This window comes from Entelurus aequoreus, linkage group LG13 (genome assembly GCF_033978785.1).
Source record: "Entelurus aequoreus isolate RoL-2023_Sb linkage group LG13, RoL_Eaeq_v1.1, whole genome shotgun sequence".
Taxonomy (NCBI): domain Eukaryota; kingdom Metazoa; phylum Chordata; class Actinopteri; order Syngnathiformes; family Syngnathidae; genus Entelurus; species Entelurus aequoreus.
Genome location: NC_084743.1, coordinates 30,902,649 through 30,915,112, shown reverse-complemented (window position 1 = coordinate 30,915,112; position 12,464 = coordinate 30,902,649). Strand labels below are relative to the sequence as shown.

General features: G+C 38.9%; 1 protein-coding gene across 1 annotated transcript; it reads left to right on the top strand.

Annotated features, from left to right (window-relative positions):
- Positions 1-2,393: 2,393 nt before the first annotated feature.
- On the top strand, positions 2,394-11,832 carry LOC133663299 (serotransferrin-like). Its single transcript, XM_062067675.1, has 17 exons — positions 2,394-2,541; positions 2,625-2,779; positions 5,415-5,514; positions 5,593-5,784; positions 6,585-6,714; positions 6,785-6,837; positions 7,011-7,174; positions 8,492-8,645; positions 8,709-8,872; positions 8,938-9,034; positions 9,358-9,378; positions 9,565-9,726; positions 10,578-10,728; positions 10,978-11,045; positions 11,113-11,294; positions 11,389-11,578; positions 11,657-11,832. Exons 1-17 carry the CDS (start codon positions 2,496-2,498, stop codon positions 11,698-11,700), a joined length of 2,073 nt encoding a protein of 690 aa, XP_061923659.1. The 5' UTR covers positions 2,394-2,495; the 3' UTR covers positions 11,701-11,832.
- Positions 11,833-12,464: the final 632 nt, after the last annotated feature.

The following is a 12,464-nucleotide window of genomic DNA, read 5'->3' as shown; positions in this document are numbered from 1 at the left end:
TTAACATTTATATTTACCATGTATATGTTATTGAACATTTATATTTATATTTAATATTTAAATTGAAGATTTATATTTCACAATTCATTTTAACATTTAGATTCCACATTTAAATTCAGATTTACTATGTAGATTAAACATTTATATTTAACTTGTGTATTCAACATATATGTTTATATGCAACATTTATATTTAACATTTACATTTTACCATTTATATTTAACTTTTACATTTAACATGTATATTTAATATTTATATTTAACATTTGAATTTACCATTTAGAGATAACATTTATACTCAGCTTTACTATTTGGATTAAGCATTTATATTTAACATCTATATTTCACATATACATTTAGCAATTATATTTAACATGTCAATCAATCAATCAATCAATGTTTATTTATATAGCCCTAAATCACAAATGTCTCAAAGGGCTGCACAAGCCACAACGACATCCTCGGTACAGAGCCCACATATGGGCAAGGAAAACTCACCCCAGTGGGACGTCGATGTGAATGACTATGAGAAACCTTGGAGAGGACCGCATATGTGGGTAACCCGCCCTCCCCCTCCCTCTAGGGGAGACTGAAAGCAATGGATGTCGAGTGGGTCTGACATAATATTGTGAAAGTCCAGTCCCCAGTGGATCTAACATAATAGTGAGAGTCCAGTCCATAGTGGGGCCAGTAGGAGACCATCCCGAGCGGAGACGGGTCAGCAGCACAGAGATGTCCCCAACTGATGCACAGGCAAGTGGTCCACCCCGGGTCCCGACTCTGGACAGCCAGCACTTCATCCATGGTCACCGGAACCGGAATAACCCCTCCAAAGGGGGGAGGGGGCGGGGGGGCAGAGGAGAAAAGAAAAGAAACGGCAGATCAACTGTTTTAAAAAGGGGGGTCTATTTAAAGGCTAGAGTATACAAATGAGTTTTAAGATGGGACTTAAATGCTTCTACTGAGGTAGCATCTCTAACTTTTACCGGGAGAGCATTCCATAGTATTGGAGCCCGAATAGAAAACGCTCTGTAGCCCGCACACTTTTTTTGGGCTCTGGGAATCACTAATAAGACGGAGTTCTTTGAACGCAGGTTTTTTGCCGGGACATATGGTACAATACAATTGGCAAGATAGGATGGAGCTAGACCGTGTAGTGTTTTATACGTAAGTAGTAAAACCTTAAAGTCGCATCTTAGGTGCACAGGAAGCCAGTGCAAGTGAGCCAGTATAGGCGTAATATGATCAAACTTTCTTGTTCTTGTCAAAAGTCTAGCAGCCGCATTTTGTACCAACTGTAATCTTTTAATGCTAGACATAGGGAGACCCGAAAATAATACGTTACAGTAATCGAGACATGTATATTTAACAGTTGTACTATTTAGATTAAGCATTTATATTTAACATTTTTATTTACCTTTATATTTTACATTCATATTCAACATTTACATTTTACCATTTAGATTTAACATTTAGAATTGACATTTGTATTTAACTTTTATATTCAACATTTAAATTCAATATTTAGATGCAGATTTAATGTTTATATTTATGTTTAATATTTATACTTAATATTAAGATTTAGATTTGACATTTTGATTCAACATTTATGAATGTGAGTGTGAATGTTGTCTGTCTATCTGTGTTGGCCCTGTGATGAGGTGGCGACTTGTCCACGGTGTACCCCGCCTTCCACCCGTGTGCAGCTGGGATAGGCTCCAGCACCCCCGCGACCCCGTAAGGGACAAGCGGTAGAAAAATGGATGGATGAATTTGGATTTTAACATTTATATTTATATTCAACATTTATGAGGTGGCGACTTGTCCAGGGTGTACCCCGCCTTCTGCCCGATTGTAGCTGAGATAGGCTCCAGCGCCCCCCGCGACCCCGAAGGGAATAAGCGGTAGAAAATGGATGGATGGATGGATTTACATCTACATTTATGTTTAACATTTATATTAAGATTGACTATTTAGTTTAAACAGTTATGTATACAAATTAAATTTAACATGTATATTTACATTTAACATTTTTATTTAACATTTAGATTTTACATTTAAATTCAACATTTATGTTTAGATTCAACAATTATATTTTAAATCTAATATTTATATTTAACATTTAGATTTAGATTAAACATTTATATTTAACATTTAAAATGTAGATTTAGATTTAGCAATTGGATTCAAAATGTTCATTTAACATCTTTATTCAACATTTGGATTTAGCATTCATATTTAACATTTATAAATGAGCCAAGCGTGAGAAAAGTAATATAAGTGTGAGATAAGCGAGATAAATATTCAATATATATCAGCTGGAAAAGCGTGATTGCACCCCATGAGGACATTTTGTGTACTAAGCACACACATGCTCAATTAGGAAATGTGGGCCAGCTGTGTCTTTCACCTTTTTTTTTGTTTTTGAGTTCAGAGTTTTGCTATAAAAGGCCACACAGGCTAACTTTCAGTCAGCTGACCTGGAGACCTTTCATCATGAAGCACCTTCTTGTCCTGGTCCACCTCCTTCTTGCCTGCTTGGGTAAAAACTATTTGCTTGCAAACACACACTTTGTTGGTCATATGTGATGGGTTTTTTTTTTCTATGTGTGTCTCCACTGGCAGCCGCTGTCTGGTCGGCCCCTGCTGACACGGAAAAGGTGAGGTGGTGTGTCAAGTCGGACAAAGAGTACCAGAAATGTATGGACCTCGCAGCCAAAGCGCCTGTGTTCACCTGTGTGAAGAGGACCAACTCAATGGATTGTATCATTGCCATTCATGTGAGTTGTTGTCTTTGTTTTACACTCAAACATTACCAAACACTCTTCATGCAAAATGTTTTCACTTAATTTTTAATTTTCAAATAAACCAATAGAACTGTTCAAGTGTACAATCTTATGCAGACTGAAAACTATTGTGCAAGTAACATTTTTGCAAGAAAGTACATCTGATGGGCCCCATAATTGTGACCATTATTATTACAACACAAGTGAGTCCTTCTGTGTGCACACGGTTATGTAATGCTACTTTTGCTGCATAATGACACTTTGTGGATGATTCAGTTTCTTTTTGAATTTATTGTTCTATAATAGAGGTATTTGAATGTCACCCATTTCCCTAAAAAAAAAAAACAGCAAAATCAACGGATGCTGCTTCAAACACGCCAGTGTTAATGCTAATCAAACATGGATTGTGAGAATGTTTCTTAACCATTGTTCAGAGCCAACTTGTTTTCAGAGTTTGTTTCCAACATGGTCCCCTGTAGTCACGTGAGGGGCTTTAACCAATTATTTAGATCGTCTGGTCAAAAGCCTCATGTGACTACAGGGCACCATGCTGGGAGACCAACTTTCAGAGTTGGTCATATTCTCTCTATACACGGCTCTGCCATTGTTGGAACTCGAGAGCTCCTTAGGGGCCTGCCAAAATGTTTTTCAATTATGTGCCGCAGTGGTAACTGGTTGTAAATACACAATTTCACCACTTGTGGCAATAATGACAAGTCTGGAGCTACAGGCATGAAAGTAAAGGTGTAAAAGTTATGACCAAAGTAGGGTTGTCCCAATACCATTAATTTGGTACCGGTATCAAAATGTATATTGATACTTTTCGAAATGGAACTACCAAAAATGTCAATATTGGCTTATTTTAACAGAAAATCCTATAATACAATAAACATGTTTACTATTGCACTCAAATAACAAGGTTAAAATGTAAATTAAAGGTCATCTTGTTTTTCTTGTTGCACTCAAACAACAATTTCCCATATTGCATATAGTCTGCTATAATCTAGGATAAACAAGACTTTTGACATATTAAATGCTTCATGATTTATGGTTGCCACTCCTGGTTTGTGCTTTAAGAAATATACAATGAAGTACAAAACTATGGCTAAATGTACACAGTTAAGCCATGTAGCAGGTAAAACACATTGTAGCAATTTTTTACAAAATTCAGTCATTTCACTTTCATTAGTAGACACTAATATTTGGCATCTAGCCAAGCAATTGTGTTTGTCTACGTATCTACATGTGTACAACAGGGGAGCTGTTACAGTAGAGTCATCTTTGTTTGCAAGAATGTTAATGTGTTGGCTGAGTGAGTGGGTGAGTAAAGAGGAGGGCATGCACTGTGCAGAGGTGATGAACAGGTCTGGTTGTGTCTTGCAAAACTAAAAATGCAACAACAAGATTTGTCACAACTCGGCGGCCTCTTCCTTCTGACCCGTAAGCGGAGCAGACCCATTGCCGTTTGTAAAGTGAAGGGTGTTCCCCTCAACAACAAACAACCTAGAAGGGAACATCTGCCCTGTGCTCCTTGACTGTCTGCACCAGAGCTGAACAGGACAGGTGTAACTACATTACCGGTCACTATAACTCATTGTGCAGATCTGAATGCTTATTTAAATGTTCCCTAAGTTTGAAGCAAAGGTGGTAATACTAATCGCCATGTTTAGCGAGGCATGCTTTAAAGCAACACTCGCTGCACGGCGTCACCTTTTTTTATTAGTTTTGATGCCCAAACACTTCCATATTGCGCTTCACGCACCCTCTTTATTAACCAGTAGAAATGCTGTCATTTTTGCCCTTCCACTCCAAGATATTATTGCTTACATGCACTGTGCGTTTTGACTTTCAACATCATGTGCCTTGGCTCTGTAGTCACAGCGGCATTCAGATGAAAGAATGGTACCGGTATTTTTCAAAGGCAGGTTAGTACAGTTTTCATTTGGTATTGCGGTACTTTAAAAGTACCGGTTTACCGTATAATCCTAGCCTAAAGTGGTGAAACTATTTTAATTTGCACTTTAATTTTGACAGTTTGGTTAAAAATATTGATTTTTTATTTTATCGCAACATTGTATGCAAGTGGATCTTTGTTTAAAGACCCTTGTGCTGTATATTTGGTACCAAGTTCTCTAATCAGCTTGACCTAAGGGTTATCTTTGATCAACACATGGTTTCATATTGTTGATACACTGACTATGATTAAAATCAAGAGTAAGATTACTAATTTAATGTTCAGATTTGAATGGTCCCGAGACACATTTGTATTGGAAATGTTGGGCCCTTAGGCCAAAGGTTATGAACCCCTGGTCTGATATACACTCTGTTTTTAGATTTCTAATGCAGAAACAATCTCTCACAAGTTTAGCTAAATAGTAGTCTGACCGGGTGGTTTGGCAAATGATATTGCTTTGGATGGAGGAGTTCTGTTTGGCAATGTGTATCTGTGGAAACTGATGCTGTGTAGCCTAATGATCCCAAAAGGCAGTATGTAAAGATTTAAAGTGAAGCCTCTAATTGAGCCTGACCTTATTACTTTTCTCATTGAATGAATTTATAATTCAGTTTAGAAATCTCATGCAGAAACATATTACCTGAAAAGGTTATCTAAATATCAGTTGTCTGACAGGGTGGTTTGGCAGATGCAATCACTTTGGATGGAGGAGATATTTACACTGCTGGACTGAACTACAAACTGCATCCCATTATTGCTGAGCACTATGGCTCCCGTAAGATAACAATTTAATTTAAGTCCATTTGATTATCAAAATATTTCAAATGGAACTTGTTAACCTCTTCCACCTTAGCGTCCGAGAGCTGTTACTATGCGGTGGCCGTGGCTAAAAAGGGCACCGGATTTGGCATTCAAGAGCTGGAGGGGAAGAAATCCTGCCACACCGGTTTGGGGAAATCTGCTGGCTGGAACATTCCAATTGGAACTCTGGTGTCTATGGATATACTGAAGTGGAAAAGCACGGACGACAAACCAATTGAGGAGGGTGAGTGACAGCTGTCAAGCCATCTCGCATGTTAAACACCAGGGATGTCCAAACTTTTTGGCTTGGGGGCCACATTTGGCCAAGGGCCAAAAGCTGACTGCATGTAAAGTAACTGATAAGTGACAACTTATTAACCCCTACATCAGACCCTGATTGTTTGACTCCTACCCTATTTACTTCTGTGACGACCTCCCTTAAAGTTTTGTAAAACAAATGTCACGCAGCTAAATTGCACCAAACAGAATAAGTGTGGAGTGTTTTGCATTGCCGTGTTTACATGGGTTTAATTTTAATTCTGTATTGGTTGTATCTAAGGTTCAGCGAGCAGGTTATGTAACATGTGTTAACGTTCTGAGTAGTAAGGCTCTTATAAACCTGTGCTCAAACACTTGGTGAATTTCATGATTATAGATCTGAATCCCAAAAATAAACTACAAGATGGTGGCGATTTCACAGCAAGGAGACTGACAGATATTAAGGTTCAGCTGGAAGCACCCCGCGGGCCAGGCTTCATACTAAACTTGTGACTTCTAGCGGGCCTGTGGGCTGTAGTTTAAACACCCCTGTTAGACCAACCCATGTGACTACTTTTTATTAAACATGTTGCTTTTTGGGTGAATTAATGTTTAAGTAGTATGGGGTACACCTACTGGCAGACTGCTTGAGATTGTCAGTCCACTTACATTAAATGTTACAAAAAGCATACAGAAATGACCAAAAATGTGTAACTACTTAAATACTATACTTTAGAAGTTTGACATCTAAGCATGTCTCATGACAGACTTATTTTTTCTCCCTAGCGGTGGCAAGCTTCTTCTCTAAAAGCTGTGCCCCCGGAGCGGCCAACGAGACCAAACTGTGTGATGGCTGCAAGGGAGACTGCTCACGGTCCCACAATGAGCCCTACTACGATTACAGCGGCGCGTTCCAGTCAGTTTGCATCCATTTTTCCAAGCATAATGTCTGGATATATGGTAATTGATGAGAACTGTTCCTGTAGGTGCCTGGTGGACAATGGGGATGTGGCTTTTGTGAATCATCTGACTGTGCCTGGTAAGTTCCAAAGAGTGTTACTGAGCCTTATATTACATGAAGTACATTTTCGCAGTTTTCCTTTCTGCTTTAAACTGTAGGTTGAATTATGTCAACTTAAATGGAAAGTGTGTGCCATCTGCAAACATTGTCAAAACTGAGCATTGCAGGAAAATGCTGTTTCCCACCTGCAGATGGCGACAAGGCCAACTACGAACTGCTGTGCCCTGACAACACCAGGGCACCCATGGACAATTACAAAAAATGCCACCTGGCCAGAGTACCAGCTCATGCTGTCGTCACCTGCAAGGACCCACAGCTGGCAGAATTAATCTGGAGAAGCCTCACCACAGTGCGGGTAAGATGCATGACTCTAATGCGGTTTGAGAATCCGTGTCATCTATTGGTACCAGGTCCACTTTTCTTTTTTTTTAATTTTGTTTAGCAATTTTTATAATGTATTTACCAAATGTTAAATCAATTTACAATCTCAATTATGACTTAATGTTGAACAGGGATGTCAAACATGGTGCCCAACAGATGAGTCTGGTAGGTGTAAAAATGAAACTGCTGTTCTAAATGTGTCTACTGGATGTCACGATAGCAATTCTGTTAGACAAGTAAATTGGTTCATACTGGGGTGAGCAAGAACAGGGCTATGGCTCCTCCCTCCACTTATATGAAACATCAAGTAATTTGCTTTGAGAAACATCATACTTTGGCACCCTCATTTCCACAAAATGTCTCTTTGAAAAAGAAGTGAATTCAGAGTGTTCTGAGAATATCTTATTCACAGAAGTGAATGGGAAACCACATATTTGCAAGTTTTGTTGGCATCAATAAAACAAAGTTACACACAAGAACTTAAATAACTTCCTGAAATTGTATTCCACTCAAAATGTGATATTGATTGCACTTGTGGAAGCTCAAAGATTCTGTATCAGGAGGCAAAACAATTGGTAACACTAATGTGCAGTGTCTCATGTAGCGTTTTAATAGTTCTGTAAAAATTTAAACGTGAACAGCAATTTACTACAATACTGTCACTCTTGTTCATACGGTTGGTTCGTTGAACAGCTATTTTAACATCAAGACAGTGATGCCTACAAGGGAGGGAGTAACTCGGCCCACTTGAATAGTTTCTACCTCAGTTTGTATGGGTGAGTTAGTGCAGGATTAATGTAAGGGAACAGTATTTGGTACAAGGGTCTAGTTTTGTTTTTATCCCAAAAGCTGTAACTTGCAGTTCAGTGGCTTTGTATATTGAAGGATTTTTTTTTTTTTTTTTTTTTTTTTTGCACCTTCCTCAGCTTTTCAACCAACTTGAAGTGTTGTCTAAAGGTTTATTTGGAATGTACTTTTTCAGAATGTAATTCTATTTTGGCCCAAAGAACCATCTGAAGTTTAGTTGTACCAAGCTTTTCCCTCTGTGCCCTCTGAGCAAAATGTTTTACACCTGAGTTACTTTTAAAAAGCAGGTATTTAGGTGAATCAACTGATTTATTCTGAGGGTAATTCAGATCAGTGAACTAAGACTTGCTAATGAAGAAACATCTAAATGTTGCCTGATTACTGAACCTAAATACATGTTTCTGCTGTATGCTATGTTTGACAATGTACTATTCAGCAATCCTTGGTATTGTAGTTGTGATTTAACTTTTCCCCCTTAAACCAGGACTTCAACCTGTTCTGCTCGAAGTCGTACGCTCCTGCCAAGAACCTGATATTTAAAGATTCTACTAAGTCACTTGTCAAGCTGCCTGACAACACAAACTCCTTCATGTATTTGGGTGCCACATACACGGGCATTGTGCGCTCCCTGACAAAAGGTATTAATGACATACGAACTTATAAGGCAAGCAGTCATTTTATTTTTATTTTATTTTTTCCAGAGGTCACTACAGCTAACAAAAGCGGTGCCATCACATGGTGTGCAGTGGGTGCTGCTGAGACCAGCAAGTGTGACAAATGGAGCTTTAACTCTATGGTGGATGGAGACTGCAAAATTATTTGCCAGGAAGGCCCCACAGTTGAAGCCTGCTTGAAAATGATCCTGGTAAAGTCCTGTTTTTTTTTTGTTGTTTTTTTTAATTAGATTACATTTTGGAATCTTTCCACTAGCGCAAAGAAGCAGATGCGATGGCAGTTGATGGAGGAGAGGTGTTCTCAGCTGGGAAGTGTGGTCTGGTTCCAGCCATGGTGGAGCAGTACAATGAAGGTACATAAGGAAATGTGATTTGTAGCGCCCCCTATAGGTTATCTTAGAAATGCTTTGTAAGATATGCTAGCCATGTGTTTCTCCACAGGGCTACAATGTATTTGTGGTAGTCTAGATGAGAGCAACTATTTGGTTTATGGTTACAGTTTGTATCTTGTGGAGAAACATAAGATGTAAAGTCTGTCTTGCACAGGTGACACAGTAGGGGTGCATTTTTTGACAAATGTGCAGGAGTAGAAGAGTTGTCTTACACAAATACATGACATTGTAAAGAAAGCAACTGAATTCTGACTTTTTTTTTTTTTTTCCTTTCCCCTCCACAGTAATGTGCAGCATACCTGAAGGTAAGCAACTGTCCTCTTAGCTTGATCTCAGGCCGCTAGACCAGAAGGGTGATAAACATTGACAGCTGGACTAGATGGCAACCAATTGGACCACCTTCATTGATATCCACCTCCTGCATATGCATGAATTTGATCATTCACTTATTTCTGAATATCTGGCAAGCACTTCTGTTGATATGCATGTAGAATCGGCCTCCTACTTTGCTGTTGCTGTGGTCAAGAGGGGCTCAGGGGTGACCTGGGACAACCTGAGGGGGATGAGATCCTGCCACACGGGCTTTGGCAGAACGGCTGGTTGGAACATTCCCATGGGGGAAATCTATAAGCAAACTAATGACTGTGACTTCAGTAAGTACTTTTTTCTTATGGGGGGGGAAATAAAATTTATGTCAAGCATTTTTGGTCTGCTCGCTCTGCAGGTTTTCCAGACTCTGTTCCATTTCAGCGCTTATACTTTGAAGTACTGTAGAACACGCAGAAATTGTGTCAATTAGAAAGATACAAAAGTGCTAATTAAATTATAAATCCTATATGCTAGTGATATCAGCCTTTCACCATGATTATTTCAAATAACAAATACTTACAGTTGGTATAAAATACTACTTTCTAGGGTCAAATGGTGCATAATCCTAATGGCAGAGTGAGACTTTGTAGTTTTATTTGAAGCCTGCTGTCAGAAGACCATAGTGTTGTCACCACCTTAAGGAGTATCAATAACACCCTGCTGCATACAGTAAAATCCCCCTTCAAAAGTGCAAGATTATAACTTCTATTACCAGTGGTAGGTCAGACTTATTCTAGTGGTACTTTGGAACATTATTTTGCACTTTAATTACTCTTTTCAAACGAAATACTGACGTTTGAAAAGACTCACTTCATTCGCCACAAGGACACTTTCTGACTTAAAGCCATATTTAAAAAAATTTATTAACCCAACATAAAATGAGTTTAAATTGGTTCTCAAAATTGTTCACTAGTTGATAACGCAGAAAAGTTGTTAATGAAGTTGCACTGCAACTGAAGTTGCTCACTAAAAAATTAAATGTTTTCTATTTTGACACATTCAAAATTGCTCTGACTATAAAACTGAGGGGCACTGCCCCATTACATTACTATTCCCCAGTGCATAACCTGATCTCTTTTTGCTAATAAAACTGCATTCTTTGTACATTAAAAAATATCTCCCCCACTTTCCTCAGCCAAGTTCTTCAGTAGCGGTTGTGCTCCCGGAGCGCCGGCCGACTCCCCATTCTGTTCTCAGTGCGCCGGCAGCGGCAAAACTGTGGCTGACGAGTTCAAGTGCAAGGCCAGTGCTGAGGAAAAATACTACGGCTACGCTGGTGCCTTTAGGTAGGATGGTAGCAGTGATTATGGCAAATTTATTGGCCCTCTGCATTGACTAAATTTTTAGATGTAATTCAGTATTTGTCACAATGACACAAGGCCAAGATTTTGTTTAGTTATAACCTAGTGTACGCGTTAGCATCTTTAATTCACGTTATTTATAAATGTGGTCCCTTGCCTTCAATTTGAATGTGGCTGCCCCTGAATTTAAAGATCTTCACATTTCATGAAATACATTTTGCTCCTCAATTTTAGATGCCTTGTGGATGGCTCTGGTGACGTTGCCTTCATTAAACACACAACTGTAAAAGAAAACAGCGATGGTAAAGACTTGAGTCTTTTATCCTCAGCCATCATCTTTGTAACATTTAAAAAATGTGCCTCTTGCAGGAAATGGTCCAGCATGGGCTCACAATCTCTCCAGCAGCGACTATGAACTAATCTGCCCCAGGAAGCCTTCGGTTCCAGTCACACAGTTTAAAGATTGCTACCTGGCAGCCACCCCAGCACACGCTGTGGTGACACGACCAGAGACCCGCAATGACCTTGTTCGTATTCTCCAGGATGAGCAGGTCAGAATACAGAAACATTTAGAGTTAGACAAACTTTAATGAATTTTGCTGTACTTCGCATCATTTAATCAATTTCATTTTTTTTCCCCCACAGGCCAAGTTTGGAAGGGGCAGCACTACCAATTTCAAATTGTTTGAGTCACAGTCTGGAAAGAATCTGCTCTTCGAAGACTCCACAAAGTGTCTCCAAGAAGTTCCTGCTGGGTCCAATTACGAGAAGTTTTTAGGAATGGGGTACATGAACACCATGAACGTGCTGAGGCAGTGCAGTGACGTCACTTCAGGTGTGTACTGTTCCTCACAAAATGGAATTATGGTAGATAACTGTATTTTGACTTATTCCTTTCAACTGTTTTTTACAGATCTGGAGAAACTGTGCACTTCCCACAGCTGCCAGTCAAACTAGATGGTGGTTCAGGTGTCCCTCACTGGCTCAAACTGGATTGTCCCTAGTTACTCTGTACAACATATTTCCTTGTTCCTGGATTATGTTTTCCCAACACCTACTTTATTGTTCAAATAAAGCCTTTCAATGACTTGTGGAGTCCTGGTTTTGAAGTGTTACTAAATGGTCAAAAATTGGGCATTTTTCATGATTATATTATATCTGACTTTTTAAATCAATACACAAATCAAGCAATGCAACATTAACCTATAAATGTTCTTTATCTTTGTGGATAAACCAACCAACCACTGTCTGCATGACCTAAACAGAAGAATACTAAAGTATTAGTGAAGATTTCAAACTGCGGAGAGATGTAGCAGCTCTGACATGCGGCGCAAGACCGTTGGATTTTAAGGTCTGTTACTAAACTTCGGTCTTTAATTTGGACATTAAGCACTCTAAAACTGGTCACATGACTAAAGTTCTGTCTGCAGAATTAGCAATTTGGATAATTAAGGGGGAGTCAACTAAGACAATCCAAAATAAATCTCTTAAAGCTAGTGGTGCAATATAGTGCAAGAGTTTTAAAAGAAACAGATTTTCACAAATGCAAGAAAATTGATTTTGTTTTTGATCCCAGCAGCATGTAGAGAATTATAGAACCAAAATCAAACATTGAAGCTCACACCAAGTGAGGCACTTATGCCAGTGTTTTTTTAAAACTAAATTAGTATACTTTAATACATTTCAATGGTGCTCATTTAGATATCAGGAGATTTAACTTT

Excerpts from the sequence above, each read along its gene's own strand:
- LOC133663299 (XM_062067675.1), top strand. The coding sequence starts at position 2,496 with ATGAAGCACCTTCTTGTCCTGGTCCACCTCCTTCTTGCCTGCTTGG. Across the intron at positions 2,780-5,414 it reads ATTGTATCATTGCCATTCAT|GGTGGTTTGGCAGATGCAAT; the intron begins GTGAGTTGTTGT and ends GTTGTCTGACAG. Across the intron at positions 6,715-6,784 it reads GATTACAGCGGCGCGTTCCA|GTGCCTGGTGGACAATGGGG; the intron begins GTCAGTTTGCAT and ends CTGTTCCTGTAG.